The 19710-nt window shown below is 41.5% G+C and overlaps 1 protein-coding gene across 3 annotated transcripts in view; it reads left to right on the forward strand.

The window, feature by feature from the left end:
* Positions 1-19710, forward strand: part of THSD4 (thrombospondin type 1 domain containing 4) — a 571839-nt gene that overhangs the window by 540178 nt on the left and 11951 nt on the right. For all 3 annotated transcript variants that reach the window (XM_032342609.1, XM_032342608.1, XM_032342610.1), the window contains 3 exons: positions 6405-6584; positions 10634-10778; positions 15818-17470. In XM_032342609.1, coding sequence (XP_032198500.1) covers positions 6405-6584; positions 10634-10778; positions 15818-15960 — 468 coding nt within the window. In that variant the 3' untranslated portion in view covers positions 15961-17470. The remainder of the gene's footprint in view (positions 1-6404; positions 6585-10633; positions 10779-15817; positions 17471-19710) is intronic.

Raw genomic sequence — 19710 nt, forward strand, 5'->3', positions numbered from 1 at the left:
ATCCAGCATGGTTTCTTCGTCTGTAAAAGGCTGTTAATGACCATACTGTGTGAGGTTGTTTTTAGAAGAAATGAAGTAATATCTCTGAAGAATGCAGCATAGTGCCTGACCCAAACACACAATAAATTGTAGCTGCCGCCGCCATTATTGTCACTAACAAAGCTGGTTTTGTTTGTATTTGAGTGTCAGAAGCCCAAATAGATGTGATCCAGCAATCCTGCTTGTGGGGATATATCCAAAGGAAACAAAACCACTGTCTCAAAGAGGTGCCTGCACTGCCATGTTCATGGCAACATTATTCACAATAGCCAAGTTCTGAAAATAGCCTAAGTGTCTGTTGATAACCTAAGGAAGATGTGGTGTATATATATACATTATGTATATATATTGTATCTATATATAAAATAGAATATATAATAATATATAATTATATATAATATAATTTTATATTATATTATATATAATATATAATTATATGTATTTTATAGGTTATATAATGTTATATATTTTATAAAATATATATTAATATATGTATTATATATTATATATAATAAACATATGCTGTAATATATTAATATATATTTTATAAAATATACAAATATATGATATATAAAATTTTGTATTATATGTCACATATATAATATATTATTTATATTATAATTATATATGATAATATATAATATGTATATATTATATAAAATATGTATATTGTATATTGTGTGTATGTTGTATATATGTACTACATATATAAAATACATATACACATTATGTATATTATATGTTATATTGTATTATATTATATATTATATTATTATATATTATATTTATGTATACAATGGAATATTATTCAACCATAAAAAGGAAGGAAATCCTGCCCTTCATGACAGCATGGATAGACCTGAAGGACCTTATGCTAAGTTAAATGGGCCAAACAGTGAAAGACCGATACTGCATGGTATAACTTAAATGTGGAATTTGAAAAACAAATGAGACTCAGGGAAATGCAGAATGGCGGTTGCCAGGGTCTGGAGGGGGTTGCATGGGGAGAGGTTGGTAAAAGGGTACAGACGTTCAGTGATAAGATGAATACGTTCTAAGGATCTAACACATAACACGGTGATACAACTGATCATACTGGCTCAGTGAAATTTGCTAAGAGAGAAGGACGTAAGCATTCTCACATACACACAGAAGAGGCGACTATATGAGGTGATGGGTGTGTAAATTAAGTTGATTGTGAGAATCCTTTCATAATGCCTATGTACATTGAATCATCATTTGTACATTTTAAATATGTCACAATTTTACTTGGTGATTATAGCTCAATAAAACAGAGGGGGGGAATAGAAGCAGATAGAGGAAAAATTGCAATTTTTCCCCACAAAGAGCAGATTATACAGAATAACTTTAATAAAATAATGTCATTGATGAACTGATTTTTTTTCCTCGGCATTCCAAAATTGAACACAGCCCCCCTAAGAAAATGTGGAAAAGATTGTTCCCTCTTCCTGCCCTGTTCTGATTGCTGTTAGTATTTTGAGTTCTTGGGCCCCTTAGCATTTGGCTCTCAGGGCTGACTTGTTCTCCAAGGACTTTCTGGCTGATGGTCATGATTTACACATTATCAGGACCTCTGGCTCCATACAGAATTTGATTTCTTTTAAGTAGCTCTAAAAACAGTCCCTGAAAAAAATAGACTGCCCTGTCCTTGTAAGCTGATACAACCCCCTTGGAAAGCAATTTGGCAATAAAAGTCAAGAGCCATAAAAATGTTCATTTGCCTTAACCAGTCACTCCACTTCTGAGGATTCATCTTAAGGAAATAATTAACAGAAGAAAAAAGAAGATTTTTTAAACGAGGTGTTCATGACAGCAGGGCACTGAGGGATATTATGGTGTATCCTAACTCATTAAAATATGATGTAACAACAACAGTGATAATTAGGGAGAGGTAGGAAGTACACACGATCCAGTGGAAGTGAAAACCAGAACATGAAAATAATATGAACTTTATCTCAGGACCTTTGAAGAATGGGTTTTTAAGTGAACAACCCGGGGAAATGTTTTCTCCTCAAATTTCCTTGAATGTTTTTATAATACAAACTGTAAAATATTGAAAATTAAAAAAGAAAAAGAATTTAAGTACTCTCAGTGCTTCCTGAGTGGATATCAGAGTCAGACATACCTGAGAGCAGGTCCCCACTCTACTTCTCTGGAGTTCTTCTGGCTTGGGGCAGGCAACATGACCTCTCGGAGCCTGTTTCCCCATCCAACCATGAGGATGAGAATACCTACTAATACGTATTAGTTCCCTGTTCCCTATGTTTATCGTTTTGTCTTCCACCTGTTTTCATATCACTATTGGCACCAAAACACCTAGGACCCGAATCCCAAAGATAATTCAGAGTAAACTGTATTATACCAAATATCCCCAGAAACAAGGCAAAGGGAAGAGTCCTCTGGGAACTTGTAACAGCTTCCACATGGTGAAGATAAGCAGTGCAATCAACTTGAATGTCTGCCAATCTCAGAAAAGGAGAAGGAACCAGGATCCAGGCTCTTTTTTGCTTGCGGGCCTCCTGTTGACCCCAGGCTTGCTCAGAGAATTGAGAGTGATGTGAATCTGGGGGACGGCAGTGTTTGTTTCTGCTCACACTCAAAACATGGAATTTATTGCCTTGTTGCCAAAAGGGTCATAACATGACTGAATGTGACAAGGTTTTAGTTCTGGATTTATAGGGATGTTGGGGCCTGCTGTCCCCTCCCTACCCTGGGAATTTGATGTTATCCCCAAAGAAAATGAAAAAGGGTATGCTTATGTACTGGAACTAGAGTGAAAATAAATTCTTCTTCCGTCCATGTGGTTTGAATAGTAGTTGGTATCTGGAACACCCCACAAGCCTGGTCACAGTGAACTATCCAGGGTGGAAATGGAACCCAAACTGTACCTAGCAGAGCCCTTCCCTGGGACTTCCTTGGGAAGTTGTGAGCACAGGTGCTGGCAGTGGCCTTCTTGACGCTTGCAGAGAAAGCCAGCCCAAGAGAATGAGACCTATCAAATTTAAGGAGTCTTTTCTCTACCTGGCACCAAAGTAGCCCAACTCCTACTCATAAGATATTCTATCAGTGTCTAGATTGGTGCCTAAATCGATGCACAGATTTTTTTTTCTTCCCTGCCAACTTTGCCAACTTTCCCTACAACTTTCACCTTGTAGACTGCCTTTGTTGTGGGGTCTCCTTCACAGTCTTGACCATTGGGAGCAGCCCTCTTGTCTGCCTGTCGGTCTGGATTTATTTTCAGTGGTATCTGAGCAAACATTTCCACTCTCATCCTGGATCAGTGATCCACCAGAATACAACTACAGGAATTATTCAGATGTAGAAACACATGTAATTGCTACCACTGCTCAGTGGAAATAGTTATGTCTGTTAAATACCATCTCTGTCTTCTACACTTTTCTTCTATGAATTCTATGAACTATATTTTATTTGATATTTGTTATATTTGATACTTATCAGATATTTATCTGATAAATTTATATGACAGTTATTTACCATTGTTGATTTCTCACCTGGTATATCTTTGTCAATTTTTATGTATTTTTTAAGATATGTCTTTTGCATGCAGGATTGTTTTTATCTTTAATTTTACCCAATCTGAAAGTCTGTTTCTTAATTTTAACCATTCACATTTATTGTAATCACTTCCATGCTTGGACTTTCCCCAGCCATCCTAATTTGTGTTTCTATTTAGGAAACTTTCTTGGTCTGTTTCTTCTTTCCTTTCTGCACATGTGCACAGATCAGGTTTCCTTAATTCCATTTTTCCCTTTTAACATTTTGGAAGTTATAAATCCAATTTTTATTCACTTTGTGATAACACTCAAATTTTTAGCACAGAGTTTTAAACTTTCATGTTTCTCTCTGTGTCAAGCTATCAGCAATCACATTTTCCCCCAAAAGCCATAAGTCTTCATTTACTTACCTCCATTTTCTTAATTCACAATATCTCCAAAAAGATGCTGAGATCATTTGAATCTAGCTCCATATTAATGTTAATTAATTTTATAGAAAATACTGATTTTGGTTTTAAAATAGCTGTCTCCCCTCCAAAGTTTTTTTTATTGTAATATTATTCACATATCATATAATTCACCTTTTTTAAAGTTTACAGTGCAGTGGTGTTTAGTATATTCACAAAACTGAACAACCATCATTACTGTCTAATTCCAGAACATTTTTATCATCCCCCAAAGCCCCTTTATCTGTTATTAACAATAGCTCTTGCAAACTCTTCTGCTTTGTGTCTTTCCTGGTTGTCTTTCCTGGTTCTTTTTCATTTTATCAGAGACCACTAGTCAGTAACAGGATCACGAGTGGTAAGTTTCTGAACCCTTGAACATCTGAAAATGTCTTCTCTTTGCCCTTTGATATTAGGGGCAGATGCTTTCATGTCCCCCTGCAAGTCAGGCCAGCCCAGCTGTTCCTGGTCAGTGCCTTAGCAGTTGATCACGGTCTCACCGTCCCAAGGCCTCCCTCCTGCTCTTCGTATTCCTTCTTCCCTGAAGCTCTAGAACTGCTTCCTCTCTGCTGGGCAGCCTCCTCTCTGCATTTTGAACTATGGATGTGCTCCTTCAAGTTAATCCCATCTGCCTTTCACCATTCAAATATTCCCCATAATTTCTGGTCCACCAAGGATGAATGCCCTTTCCCATTTTCAAATGCTATTTCATGCACACACACACACACACACACACACACACCCAACCCCACATCCGTTCACTTGTTCCTAACGCACGTATTCTGCCATTTCTGGGCATTTAGGGTGGAAGTCTGAGATAGGTGCTCATTCTCCCTTAACTGCCTAATCTCTTAGGGGTTTGTCAAAATAGCAGAAAATAGCTTCAGGTTTTGGTCAAGGCTTGTCGTCTACTATTCTGCCAAGCGCTCAGTACAGATACAGACCCCCAGAGCAGTCAGGGGTCTTTCAGGTCGGGTTTCCAAACCTCCACTTTACAAGTGAGATAGTGGATACCTAGGAAAGTGCAGTATCTTGGCCAAAGATGCAGAGCTATTTAATGATGATGTCTGAACTAGTTTCCATGTCTCCCATTCTCCACCTGCTGCCCCCTGGATCCTCAGTACACACTCTCACCCCCCTTGCAGGGGAGGCCAGGCCTTTTCCTGGTGGCTGGTAACCCCTCTCCTACCTCAGTGCTGTCATGTCCACAGCTTTTGGAAGAAAAGGACTAAACCTAAATACACCCCCAAATCAATCACTAACTCACTTGGAAGAAAAGAAGAAACACAAACCAAGAAGACTTGTTTTCCAGATGTCTTATGAAGACCCCCCCTTCCAAAAAAGGGCACCAAGTGGAAATTGCTGCAGGTGAAGCTTATTAAGTCCTGTGTGACTAACAGACCATAGTCTATTGGTTTGGGGTTTACCTTTTCCTTCTTAGATATGTGTGGGGTTTTTTTTCCCTGTTTTGATTTGACGGTGTTCCTGTCTATGGACAGCAAAGCTAATGTTAAGGGTTTCAACTAAAGAAATTGTTAGAGGCTTTTGTGAAGATAGTAGATTATTTAAGATTTCTAGAAATATCTGGATCACAGCTTTAAAATATTGTAATCACGAAGTATTAAGAGTAAACCAGACATGAATGGGAAACATTTTACAAAGTAATCGATATTAAACAGAATAATTTGTGAGAAGTTATACACATCATGTTTCTGTAAACTAACAAAACATGTCATTGTGTCATTGTCTGACCGCCCTCTTTGTGTGACTACACTCCCAAGCTTCCCACCAAGCTGGGAAGGGAGAAGCTTGGACTCCACAGTCAAAGGCATCCTGCCGGCCACCTGTTGGGAGGGGAAGACTCACCATAGGGGAAATTGTCCCCAATCTGGGATCCTCCCAGCCCTGTGTGTCCCAAAGAATTTTAATATAGTCCCTCGTCCACAAGTGTGTGGGCTCTGAGAGATTAACTCATTTCCAGATCAACCAGAACGATAGTTCATTGTTTTACAGTGAGAAGTTCCAGAATCTACTGGAAAAGAACCAGACTGATAGGCTGATGTGTCCCTCTGTGTGTGCCAGGACAGGGGGCGTCTGAAGAGGTGGTCTAAAAGAAATTATGTCAGTCTCCCACAGAGGGCGCCATGATCTCACTGACCAGCATCCTGGCCCTGTGATAACTCAGGGCACCCACTCTCCATTCCTGACACAGAGCTCTCAGGAAAACTGGCAACCTCTTGTGACATCTTATCCAGTAATATTTTCCAGGTGTCCCTAGGCTCGTCCTGACTGAATTGATGATAGGAAGCCCTCATAAACTTCCCTTGATGTTCTTGTCCCCTTTCCATCATGTGACATCCATCCTTTTCTGATGTTTCTCCAGTGTTCCATCGAGTGTGGGAGTGGGACCCAACAGAGGGAGGTGATTTGTGTTAGGAAGAATGCGGACATCTTTGAAGTCCTGGACCCCTATGAATGTTCCTTCCTGGAGAAACCCCCCAGCCAGCAACCGTGCCACCTCAAGCCTTGTGGGGCTAAATGGTTTAACACAGAATGGAGCATGGTAAGTCATGGTGTTCTTAGTAGAGCTTGCCTTAGTACATCATTTGTCTGCTTTCCTCCCAGAGACAGCCAGGGCACCTACTGTGTGCCAGAGTGACCCACTCTAGACTGTCACTTTCAGGGCACCTCTGAACGCAGCCTGCTTGTTGGGAGGCTAGGACCCTCTTGATCTCTAAACTGTAGAGACTACGAAGCCATGAATCTCAACCTCAGTGTGCAAAAGAATCAACTGGGCTCTTGTTTGAAAAGACAGATTCTGGGTCCACTCTAGCTGAGGAATTTGCATTTTGAACAAGCTCTTGAGGTCCCTTGGATGCCGGTGTCCTTGGGCTGCATTTTGAGAAATGCTGCTGCAGCAGGTAATGGCTGAAGGGATCCAAGGATGCTCTTGGGAAGACTGCGTCGTGCGGCGGTCTCAAAAAACTCACTGAAGGAATTTCTGTCAGGCCTCGGAGACTTGTGTGTGTGTGTGCTTTTTTCCTAATCCTGTAGACATTATGGATTGTAGATTATGGGACTGATCCTGTTTTTCTCTTTGAATTGGCCCCTTGGAAACTCAGATCCAAAATTGGGGCCCATCTCTAGGAGAGAGTTTATCAGACCTTACAGAGTGGATTTTGTATGCCAGTGTGCCCCGGCTTTTCCCTCTCTTTCCTATTTTTACCTTCTTTTTTTTTGCTCCACTTGTCTTACCTCTTTTTCCTTAAATCTTACAAACCATTAAATATTTCTTAAGACCCCTGAAATCTTTTCTGTGAGAGGGGAGGGTAATATGTAAATGAGGAGACAGAGAAAGAGTTAATTAAGGAACAAAATTAGGGAAGGAGGTAATTAAGGAACAGAATGGGAAAGGATTCAAATAGGAATAAAAAAATCTTTTTTGAAAAATTCCTAAAATAGAAAACTGCCTAAGGCGTCACTGCTGGTAATACAATGCGAGGACACGAGAGGGGGCGGCAGAAGGTTCATTCTGCCTTTTGTCCCTGAGGATCATCAAGCAGGGCCCATAGGTGAGGCCAGAATAGAGGCCAAAGCCTTCCTCAGAATCATGCAAAGGGGATAAAGAGGATTTTGCTTATGAAATATATGTATAAAAGCTGTATGTCTGCTCTAGTGATAACAGCCTTTGGGCACCGGGTAAACCACACCTCAGAGGCAAATGCAAACAAAGCAGGTGTTGAGTTTGAAAGGTGTTTTGTCGACTTCCGGGAAATGGAATTCAATCATTTTGATGTTGGCCACAGCCTTTGAGAATGCAGAACAGATCACTATATTATTTTGCCTTTCGGTTTGGAGGGGGTAGAAAGGGCCAGAGTTTACCAGGCCAGTCAGAAGAGGGGAACTCCCAAAACACCTGGCTGGAAATAACCCAGATGTGCCTCCATAGGTCAGTGGGTAAACAAACTGGTATATCCCAAACGACAGGAGAGCACTCAGCAACAAGAGGAAATGAGCTGACATGTTCGAACTTCATATGCACTTTACTAAATGAGAGAAAGACCCCAAAGTTATATATGGTATGATCCCATTCATATATTCTGAAAAAGAGGCCACCCCATGGGCAGAGACCACATCGGTGATGGCCAGAGGGTGGGGTGGGACGCGTCTCGCTACAGAGGGGCTCCACAAGAGGGTCTGCATGTTTGACGAAACTCTTGGATCTTATTTGCAGCAGGAAATACGCAATTCAGTGAACTTGTTCAAAAAGAACTGTGCACCATCACAAAAAGTTACTTTTTCTGTATGTAAATTGAAAAACAAATACACTAAAGAAAATATGAAATAAACGATTATGACAACAGCAAAGACAGTGATGGAAGTGAGATCTCTTTGAATATGCCTCGTTTTATAAATTTGAGTTTCAAGCCAAGTACAATTATATTTAGATAATTCTAAAACAAAATTAAATTTGAGAGAAGCAACCCCTAAAAATTGGAAAATATAATGAAACAAATTAACCTAACCACATACCCAGTTGACAACATGGGCACGATTGCCAGGTGGCTTTAAAATGCATTACTTTGGGGCACGTGGGTGGCTCAGTCTGTTAGGCATCCAAATCTTGATCTCAGCTCAGGTCTTGATCTCAGGGTCATGAGTTCAAAGCCCTGGTTGGGCTCTGCACCCATGCTACTGGTTGGGTTCCAGTAGTGGAGCCTACTGAAAAAAAAACAAACAAAAGCAAAACAAAAAAACAGTAATTTGAGTGTCCATCCCTACGGACCAAGAGAATTGTCAGAAAATGTTGACACTGTTTGCAGGGATCATATTTCTAGTGGGAGTGTTGTAATTATAAATGGAGATAGTTGGGTGGATAGTGTGTGATAAGGTAAACAAGTAATTTACTTTATGATAATATATATAATAGTTTATATGATAATATGGTAGTATCTTTCCATTTTCCCCAGTATCCATGAGAAACAGGATTCTCAAATTAGGAGAATGTGACCAGGTGAGATAGAAGAGGTTTAAGTGAAAATCCTGTTTTTCTGAATTTGAATTAGAAACATCAGTATGAACTCACAAATTATCCTTAAAAAAAAAAAAAAAGATTTCCCAGTTTTACCCATTTACCCATTGAAAGAGCCTAGAAACAATGGCCAACCCAGTAGCGAAGGGCATGTCTATCAGCCAATGTGTGGTTTCAAAATACCACTCTTCCCTAAAAGCAACCAAGAGTTCTTAGAGAAGAGCTGATTCCAGGTTTGGGACCAAATACATACAAATTAGATTAGAGTATCTTTTTTACTCCAGGCAGCAAGGAAGTTCTCACAGACAATTTAGCTCTTGCCCAAAGGACTCAAGAACCAAGTTTTAGGGTCTCAGACTAGCCACTGAGGAGACATCAGTGAATATCAGTAAAGATAGTAATTGCCATAGATTGAATGAAATACATCCTATGTGTTTAAACCCATCCATTTATAATAAGTGTATAATAATAATAAAATCAATTAGAGGCTCCTCCATTAGGGAAACTCTCTCATTGTTCTGAAGACTGGGAAATAAAGGAAAGTAATCAAGCATTTACCCTGTCATTCCTAAATAACTTGCACCACTGGGTGTACCAAAGAGCAAATCTAGGTAGGGATAGGGGCAGGGAAGATATTCGTTTCCTAGCTAATAAAAGCAGCAGCAATGATAGAGTTTTGCCACTATTCTTTGGCTACAAGTGAAATAATGGATCTAGACATGACATATAAGTGGCTGCAGACAGCCCCAAAACAGAGATAACCACATGCATCCAATGAAGCAGAAAAAACCAAACCTGCACCTGTGAGGGCCTCTTCTACACCCAACTTCCAATTTACAGGAAATGCAGGGAACAGAGAATGATGTTAAACTGTGCAACGCAGATGCCGTCAGCAAAATCCCGACTATGGGAAACTACAGGACAGGTGACTCCGTTCCTCCTGACAATAAAGTACAATGCGCAGTGGGGGGAGGTCAAGGGGGTGAACCTGTGGATTCGAAAGAGTCCTAAAAGGTCTGTTTATCAACTGCAATGTGGGGGCCTGATGTGGATCCTGATTTACAAAACAAAGCAAACCAAAAAAGTATTAAAAACTTGAGATTCACAGGAGATGTGGAAATGGGAACTCTGAATGTATTTTTGAAGATAACTTGATTTTTTTGAAGATATCAAAAGATAATTTTTGATATGATTAAAAGATGATCCAAAGATAATTTTAAAAATAATGTAATTTTGAAGATAATTTTGAAAACCTATTGTTAATTTCCAGGTGTAATGATAACTGTTGTGTTAACTTTTGAAAAGAGTTTTGTCTTTTAGAGTGACAAACTGAAATGTGATCGAAGAAGTGATGTGTTGTCTAGATTTGCCTCAAAACAGGAGTGGAGTGGAGTGGAGTGGATTCAGGCGGGGTATAGATGGGACACAATTGGCCCTGACTTGATGGTTGTTGACGCTGGTTGATGCATGAGAGTTTGTTTGCTTGTGAAGATATTTGAAATTTCCCAGTATCTGCCGCTACAGTGTGCTGAGCGAATGGACGGCCCAAAACCCACCTCTCCCCTTTTGTCACCATGCAGTGCTCCAAGAGCTGCCAGGGTGGCTTCCGGGTCCGCGAAGTACGCTGCCTGTCAGATGACATGACCATAAGCAATCTCTGTGACCCGCAGTTGAAACCAGAAGAGAAAGAATCTTGTAACCCTCAGGACTGTGTCCCTGAAGTTGGTAAGTAGGGATTCCTATCTCAGAGAGAAGGTACATCCTTCTTAAACCCCAGCAGGTTCCCTGGTATGAAAATGCCAAGCCCATCTGGGTCTCTCCGTGACCTTGTGCACAGTCACGGGGTTCCAGGGGTCAAAATACTCTCAGTGTGGTAAGTTTCATAGTTTAAGATGACTGTCCTGGGTGGTGATCCAAGCCACCCTCCAAACTTAAGCGCAAATTGATAAAAATGGTAATGATTTCAGAGATTGGGTTCCATTATCTTTAAGGCTGAAGTAGTGAGATTTCAACTTGGAATTGTAAGTGCAGAACAGTGGAAGGAAGAAAATTAGTAAGAAAGGTCTAAACCTATTTAGAAGAAAAATGTTAAATAATAATTTAAAATAAGAAAAACTTGGTATAGAACATAATAAGAAATGTGAATGGACAGAGAGACTAACTATTCATGGATGGGAACACTCAGTACTGTAAAGAGGGGGCACCTGGCTGGCTCAGTCTGTGAACCATGCAGCTCTTGATCTTGGGGTCATGAGTTCAATCCCTATGTTGGGTGTAGAGATTACTTAAAGAATAAAATCTTTAAAAAAGAAATTCTATAAAGAGGATAAAAGAAGGCTCATGAGGCTCAACATACAATATGCTTAAATATATTGCCTTACATATACTTGAACACATTATAAAATACAGAAATTAAAAGTATATACTGAGTCAGGAAGAGACAGAGATATGAGTGTTACAATACATAATTCTGATATACAAGGGAAGTGACGTATGATAAAGGCCTAATTTTAAAAATTTTATTTATTTGAGTAAGAGAATGCACATACATGAGCAGTGGGGAGGGGCAGACATAGAGGGAGAAGCAAACTCCTTGCTGACCAGAGAACCTGATATGGGTGGGGATTGATCCCAGGACCCTGGAATCATGCATGACCTGAGCCAAAGGCAGAGGCTTAACCAACTGAGCCACCCAGGTGCCTAATAAAAGCCTAATGGTAAGGAATTGGGGAGAGGAGAGACTTCTCTCTTTGAATAGATTCAAAGATCTATTTGAAAAAAACAAAGCAAAACACTTTAAATTTTGCTTTATGCCATATATAAACATAAATGCCTAAAGGATTAAAGACTCTTGCATAGAAAACACACTGTAAAAATACCAGAAAAATATATATCTTGGGGTTAGTTAAGGCTTCGTAAGCTAGACACAAAGCTCAGAGGCCTTATTGCTGAATGTAAAAACATAACATAAGAAATTAAAAACTTTCGTCCTGTTAAGTACAGTGGATTAGTCAAGGTTCTCTAGAATGGATGGGTGGATGGATACGTGAGTAGGTAGGTAGATAGATAGATAGATAATGACTAATTTGTCATAATTTATTATATAGATAGGTAATGAATTATGACAACTTGGTTCACACAAACAGAGAAGCAGAGAAGCCCCACAACCTACCAGTGGCGAGCTAGAGACGCAGGAAACCTGCTGGTGTAATTCAATCTGAGTCTCCAAGGCCTGAGAATCAGGGGAGCTGATGGTGTAAATTTCAGCCCCAGGGGCAGGAGAAGATGACATGAAACGTACAGCTCAAGCCTGAGGCAGGAAAGGGGTAAATTCCTCCTTCCTCTGTTTGATGTTCTATTTAGACCCTGAGTGGGGGAGGCCCATCTCCCCTGGGGAGGGCCACCTGTTTTACTGGGCCCATCAGAAACACCCTCCCAGACACACCTGGAAATCATGTATCATCTGGGCTCTCCATCCCGGGTAAAGTTGATACATAAAATTAACCATCAGACACATCATAGCCCAAGTTGGAAGAAAAGAAGAAAGCAAAATAAGAAAAGAAGAAAGCAATAATTGTGAGAAAAATGTGAAACATACATTATTGGAATGTGATACAATCAATATAAGAAGAAAACGTCCAGCCGGGAGCCAGGAGGAAGAAATAGTGAGAGAAGTTACAATTCATGCACACAGACATGTTCCATCTAGTTGTCCCCTCCACTGACTTATTTACATTGGCACCAAAAATTAGAACTTGATTTAAATGTGGATCCCAATTGTTTTGTACATAGTTTTTAGAAGGGTATACTGTAATGCAACATTGGACAGAAACATATATAAAGTTGTCTCTTCGCCTCTGGCCAGGGCAAGATAATTAAAGACAGTCAAAATTACCAGAACCTTAGAATTGATTGTACAATTTGCAGAGCTAGGAGTGATTAGTATAACCAGCTCCTCTATTCTGGAGAGCCGTCACTCGGCTGGCAAACAGTTTTCTAACTAATATGACGTGAGAGAAATTGTTTATGAGTCTGCTTCTGTCTTCTCCGTTTGTCTATGGTATCTTCTCTAGGAGAAGGAAAGAAACTACTTAGCTTCCAACTACAGAAAAGTCAATTAAGGAAAAAAGGGAAACAATGGGATTAACAAAATAGAAAATGTAAGCAAAACCTTGGTATTGTTTGGTATGCTTTAGGTTTATACCATCAGAGCGAAAGGTACTAAAAATGTCTAGGCTGCGAGTGGGAGTTAAAAGCTCAAAGTGTATCCCAGACAGTTGCTCCCCCAACAATCTCTAGGGACTCAGAAAGCGACCGGGGCTCAGGTGCACATTTGATTATAATGCTAAAGAAGAAAATCAGACTGTTACCAGTTTTTTTTTAACCTACATACATTTTTATAATCTTTCATGTAATTCCAAAGAGACATTACTAAATCATCTTACAATTGATAGTATCTTAGAATCAAATAAATGCCATTCAAGCTGAGTTAAATCCCTGATATACATAGAACTCACTCAAATTAGTTGAAAAAAGAAAACAAAAAGAACCACTGTTCCTCTGTACCTTCTCCTCAGTCTTGCTGTGAACCAAAAAGCCAAGCCGTCCAGGGTTGTAAAGAATGAAGGATGGAAACAAACATTATGGAAGAGGCTGAGCTGGTAACCAGCCTCACTAGTAAATAAAAAGGCAAATTTTAAAAATAAGGGCAGTTTGTGTTTTTCCATAAGACTAGAAAACTTTTCTATAAAAAACAGGATAACATTAATTGTTGGCAAAGTTGTGAGGGGAAAAAGTCAGGTTCCTGTTTGTAACTGAGTGTAATCTTTTTAGAGAACTTTGGCAATATTGCTCAATATATAAAGTATTTGGTATGTCAGTAACTCCACTTCTAGAAACATATACTAAAGATAGCCTCTCAAAATTGTACAGATATACATATACACGAAGAATAGGGCTCAGTAAATTGGGTAGAATTAATAAATGAATGAACAGTAGAATTTCTTGTAACTCATAAAAATTGGAAGCAGTTACATTTCTACCAGGAGAAGGAAATGGTTAGTTATGTTACTGTACACAGGATAGAACTGACGTCCTAAAAAGAATGTGGTGAAGCTGAATGTTATGATACATAAATGTATTCAGTGTATTTGTCAGTAATGTCAAGAAGCAAGGAGCTAAAATTCGGTTACTTTCCAAGTTAGTCTGTAAATTCAAGCGATGTTAATCAAAATCTAGACAGGGCTTTCCATTGAAAAATCAGACAGATTGTGTCTGAAGTTTACATAAAAGATCATAGGCAAAGTTCCAATAATGGCCAAGGTAATTTTGATAACGAACAATGTTGGGAAATGTATCCTTCATGTATCAGGACATATTGCACAAAGATAGACAAACTGATGGAACAGTACAGAGTGCCCACAAATAAATCTGAGCATGGTATGGTGTATGATACATGGTCAAGGTTAACAGTATGAGTCTGGGGAGGAAACGTGAACATTCAGTGAGTGGTGATGAGACGATTGTTTATCTGTGTAGGAAAAAACTAGATTGAATTCCTACTTATCAACACACACACACACACACACACACACACACACACACATCAATTCCTGGTGATGTGAAGAGAAATTCTTTTTAACTTTTAGAAAAGAATATGGGGAAATAGGCACATTAGTGTAGAGAAGGATTTCGTAAATGAGAAACGCACGCACCAAACCACCAAGAAAAATATTATTATAACATCTATTATATTAAAAATAAACTCTTTTAAACAAGTAACACTGAAGCAAAGAAAAGCCACAGGTGTGGAGAAGATATTTACAACACATCTAACGTATTGGGGATCGGGACCATTACATGTCAAGAATTTCCAAGAATCATTTGTTTTAAGTCAACTAAATTAGCAAGGGGTCAAAGGATAGGAAAAGCAATTTGCCAAAAAGGAAACTCAGGCGGCAAATACACATGAGATGATGTGTGCAAAAAGAGTAAAACATGCAGCATAAGCAAAAGAAAAGCAAAAGCATTCTGTACCACTGACAAAAATATAAATAGTTGCACCAACCCTCTTCAGAGAGCAATCCAGTGAGAGCCAGTAGGGTTGTCTACATACCTCACACCCAAGCAAGACCCAGAGAGGGCATGTGTAACGGCTGTGCAAAGGGGCAACGTTGGCAATAGTAAAAAACTGAAAACAGCTAAACTGTCATGTGGGTGCGAAATGGATCCTTAAGTTGTGGAATGTAGATGGGTACCATTCAGTAATGAAAATGAACTCCCCCTAGAGCAGTCCGTAAACTGAACGAATCACGCCAAGTCAGCGTTGCCAAGGAATATATATAATCCGCATAAAAAAAAAAAAACACATTTTTTTTCCTGAAGTTGAAATGCCACCTAGTGATTAGGATACCAGCGTTTACAGTTCAGGTATAAAGACAGGGTTGGGGATAATAAACACCCCATGTGGGGCTTGATTACCTTGCGAGGGAGGAGAAGGGGGAGGGGGTCACCAAGTGAATTCTGGAAATTGCGTCTATGCGGGTGAGCAGCGAGACCACAGTGCACTGAATTATATTCTCTATACCTCATCCTGTCACCATGTTTAAAAGACAAGAAGAAGGGCGGCTCTTGGCCCAGCCTCCACCTCCCTTAGGTAATAAAGCAGGACCAGTACGGAAACCGCATCCCCGCGCGCCTTCTCCGCCCATGGGCCCCTGCTGGCGCTGTGCTCAGAGGGTCTTTTCTGTTCTCTGTTGCTGCAGATGAAAACTGCAAGGACAGGTACTACAACTGCAACGTGGTGGTCCAGGCGCGACTCTGCGTCTACAACTACTACAAGACCGCCTGTTGTGCCTCCTGCACCCGCGTGGCCAACAGGCAGGCGGGCTTCCTGGGGAGCAGATAACAGCCCCGCCTCCACGCGGCAGCAGGGGAGCGGGTCAGGGAGGCGGGGAGCCCTGGGGCCAGGGGCTCCCGGGTACCACCCTCCCCTACCCCGCCGTGCTGCCAGCGGGCGTAGTCATCACCCCACCTGCCGCAGAGCGCATCCATGTGGTGCCCTGGGGCCAAGCCACGGTTGTCCTTTAGCATCGCCTTAAACCGAGGATCCCTGCGTGGGAACCCTGGCACGTGGTACTGTGCTCTCTGAAACCTAAGCGGTGGGGGTGCTTGGAGCTCTCCGTCAACTCCCCTTCCAGCACTTTCTAAGTCAGCAGGTGGGCCCTAATGGCGCACTGCCTCGTCCGTGGTGCTTCTGGCCTTTTCAACATCGGGGTCCCTTGGAGAGTCCAAGAGGTGGGTCCCACCCCGGAGCCCTGCGGAGCCTCGCTGAGACACCTGCTTCCCACTGTTACCTCAACCCTATGGTGCCTATTTTCATGCTCGAAGACATTACGCTTTTTCCTGCCTTGTGACACAAATATCTCCTGTCAAATAGTGCTTTCTTATTTCGCAGGTGTATTCACAGATAATAGATCGTTGGCGGCTCACAAAGCCCCAGAATGGGAGCCAGGGACTGAATCACTATCCCCACTTTACTGACAAGGAAACGGAGACCTGATTTAAGGAATTGACCTGCCTGGTATATTGACCTGTTGGGTGGCAGGGTTGAGTCTGACCACACAACTCACCCGCCCAGAAGCCTTAGGTCTTCATTTCAGACCAAGCGACTGAGAAATTTCCCACTCAGCAATCAGAGCCCAGCTCTAGAATTCTTTACTCTGGCCAGCGGTCAAGAGTAGGACTCCGTTGTTTTACCATATTACTTTCTGTTTATGTCTTCCTGGACAAGGTCACAGATACTGGTTACAGGACTCTGTGCAGGTTTTGTTAAACCCCTTCCTTAAAGGAATTGTCCTTGACATAAGAAAGCCTTTGGGGTAGCAAGTCTGATTCTGTTCATTCCCCAATGATATGTGCCCCCTAGGGAACTGCACGCCAGGGGCCCTCTGGCCACAGAACCTGTCCGGTCTCCGTGCTCTGGGCTCTCTCAGGCCCACAGCCCCCTTCCCTGGGCTGTGTGCCACACAGTGGAACGTCTAACCGACCTGTCTCAGTATAAAACCTGTGTTTATATTAGAAAGAGTTTCCCTTTGGTTTTTCCAAGTTGCTTTATGGATTTCTGTTTGTGATTTCTCATTCCTCCCACCGTCCCCCCCCCCCCCCCACTATGACTCGTTACCTATATCCCACAGTCCCAGACTCGGCCCTAAGATCTGCATTCATGCCACTAGCTGGTGGAGGGATTGGGGGCAATGGGCTCCTCCAGTGACAGCCACACTGGCTGGGTCTTCCCCAGTGCCCTTCACCCAACTGCAGTTCCAGGGGCCTCGGGGCACAAGGGGGACAAAGTGCACATTGAAAGGCAAACGATCTGAAAAGCCAATTAAAAGGAAAGAGTAGGGGTGTGTGTGTGTGTATACATACACACACACACACACACACACGCCTACTCTGTGTGTATACACACACACACACACACACATACAGTTGACTCTTGAACAACATGGGGGTTCAGGATGCAAACCACCCCCTGCAGAGATGAAAATCCATGTATAACTTTTGACCCCCCAGAAACTTAGCTCCTAACAGCCTGCTATTGATTGAAAACCTTACCAAGGACATAATCAATCAATACATATTTTTATATGTCATACATATTAGATAGTGTATTCTTAAAATAAGCTAGACAAAGGAAATGTCATGAAGAAAATCACAAGGAAAAGAAAATACAGGTACAGGGCTCTGCGGTATTTATTGGAAAAAAATCTCTATATATGTGGGACCCATGCAGTTCAAACCCATGTTGTTCAAGGGTGATTCTTTCACCAATTAAGAAAAGATTGCCAATTAAGAAAATTAAGGAAACTATCAGGCTAAACAAGTTGTGAGCGTGCAGGAAATCTGCCCTATTTAGTCCTAGGTCAATTTCTCTTCTAAAGCATGCCTCAATTCTTAGTAACAGAGTTTCCTCTGTGAAGCCTTTAACCCCAAAACCTGCTAATTTGATGATGCTTGAAGTTTCTGGGAGGAGTAGCGCCCGCTTAATCTGACACACTGTGTTTGGTTCTCACTACCCTTGGCTTTCAGAAATTCTATCTGGCCTTTTCATGGCTGTTCTTTTGCCAGAGAGCTAGGTTCTTGTCTCAGTGAGTTGAAGAATGAATCTCTCTGAAAGAGGAGTGGGTAAAGAAATACAGTTCTCTTAAGCAAGGGTACAGAGAAAGCTCTTAGCAGCAAGAGGGGTCTGGCCAGGGTTGTTAACATTGGGCCTCCGCTAACTGTTTGTTTTTTTTTTTTTTAGAACTGACCAGGGAGCTAGTGGCCTTATCAGTCTTGTGACATCTTGGTTCACATAAGGACTAGTGGTAACATCTTTAGTGGCTTACTTGTTTAGGGTCAGGTTTTTCTTTGTTGGTCACAGGTGACAGTCATAAGAGAAGAGCCCTGCCCCCCTACCTCCCAGGCAGGGTGGTCTGGTGTGTTCCCTTATCTCTGGTTTCCTTACACACACACACACACACACACACACACCCCGCATTTAGGGGATTTCAGTGAGCCAGATCACAAAGCCCCCTCCCTCTCTCTCCCTACCTAGCCCCGCCCATCCCGTACTCATTCTTCTCTTCTTGGAGAGCACAGCCACCATTTTGCAAAAGCACGCCTATCTCTTCTCCTTTGTACACAGCACAACTTGTGCAATATGGCAGAGACCCTGATTCCCTTGCCCACCAAGCACAAAAAGACCAGAGAAACCAAACGGATGGTTTCTGTCCCACACACTCTCTCTCTCTCTCTCTCACCACCTACTTTTGCTTTTTGCCACAAGAGAAGAGTTACTTCTATGTAGCGGCTCTCAGATCTTACTGAATAAGCCACTCATTTGAAGGATTCCTTGGAGGAAGTTTTCTTAACATGCTGAAGGGAGGAACAAGATCAGTGGGAGCAGAGAAAGGCTGATTTTGGCTCACATTGAGGGAAAACCTTGAGCCGTCCAGCCTGCCCAACAGAGGTTTGGGCCACCCTACATGGGCAATGGCTCTGTCTGAAAGGGGACGTCTTCATCCAGTAGGAGTTCAGCATCCTGGGTCCTTACAACTCAGGGTTCTCATGATGACTCTGTCAATGCTGGCTTGGTCTCTTTGTCATCTCTTTGTGCTCTGTGGCCCCCAAATGTTACCCAACAGTTGTTTAAAAAGGACAGGACCTTCCATGAGAATGACCAGCCCGCCAATGGTGGAACTGAGTCAGAGCAAATGCGTTTGTGTGTCTTTGGGAGGAAATGTACCCAAACTAAGGGTCTTTTTTTCTCTTCCAACAAATAGTAGAGCTGTTCTTGGATTCCACTCATCTCTGGAAAGGCTATAAATTGCTAGAACAGGCATTTTAATGACTTATCTGTCTTCGAAATCCAGTTTCTGCTGACTTCCTGGTTTGTTATGTCAACATCTAAATGCCTTTGTCCTTCGCACAACACGTCTGAGAAAGTCCCTCGGTGTTCCCATTGGAGGAATGCTCACCTTCTGACGACTCTCCCCACAGAGATGCCTCTTTCTCCCTTCCTCCGCACCCTTTCTTTGCCATGATCTACCATCTGTTTCTCAATCCCCCTCCATGTTCCCTTAACCGGACACTTCCAGAATTGGAAGTTACATTT

This window comes from Mustela erminea, chromosome 5, assembly GCF_009829155.1.
Source record: "Mustela erminea isolate mMusErm1 chromosome 5, mMusErm1.Pri, whole genome shotgun sequence".
Classification (NCBI taxonomy): domain Eukaryota; kingdom Metazoa; phylum Chordata; class Mammalia; order Carnivora; family Mustelidae; genus Mustela; species Mustela erminea.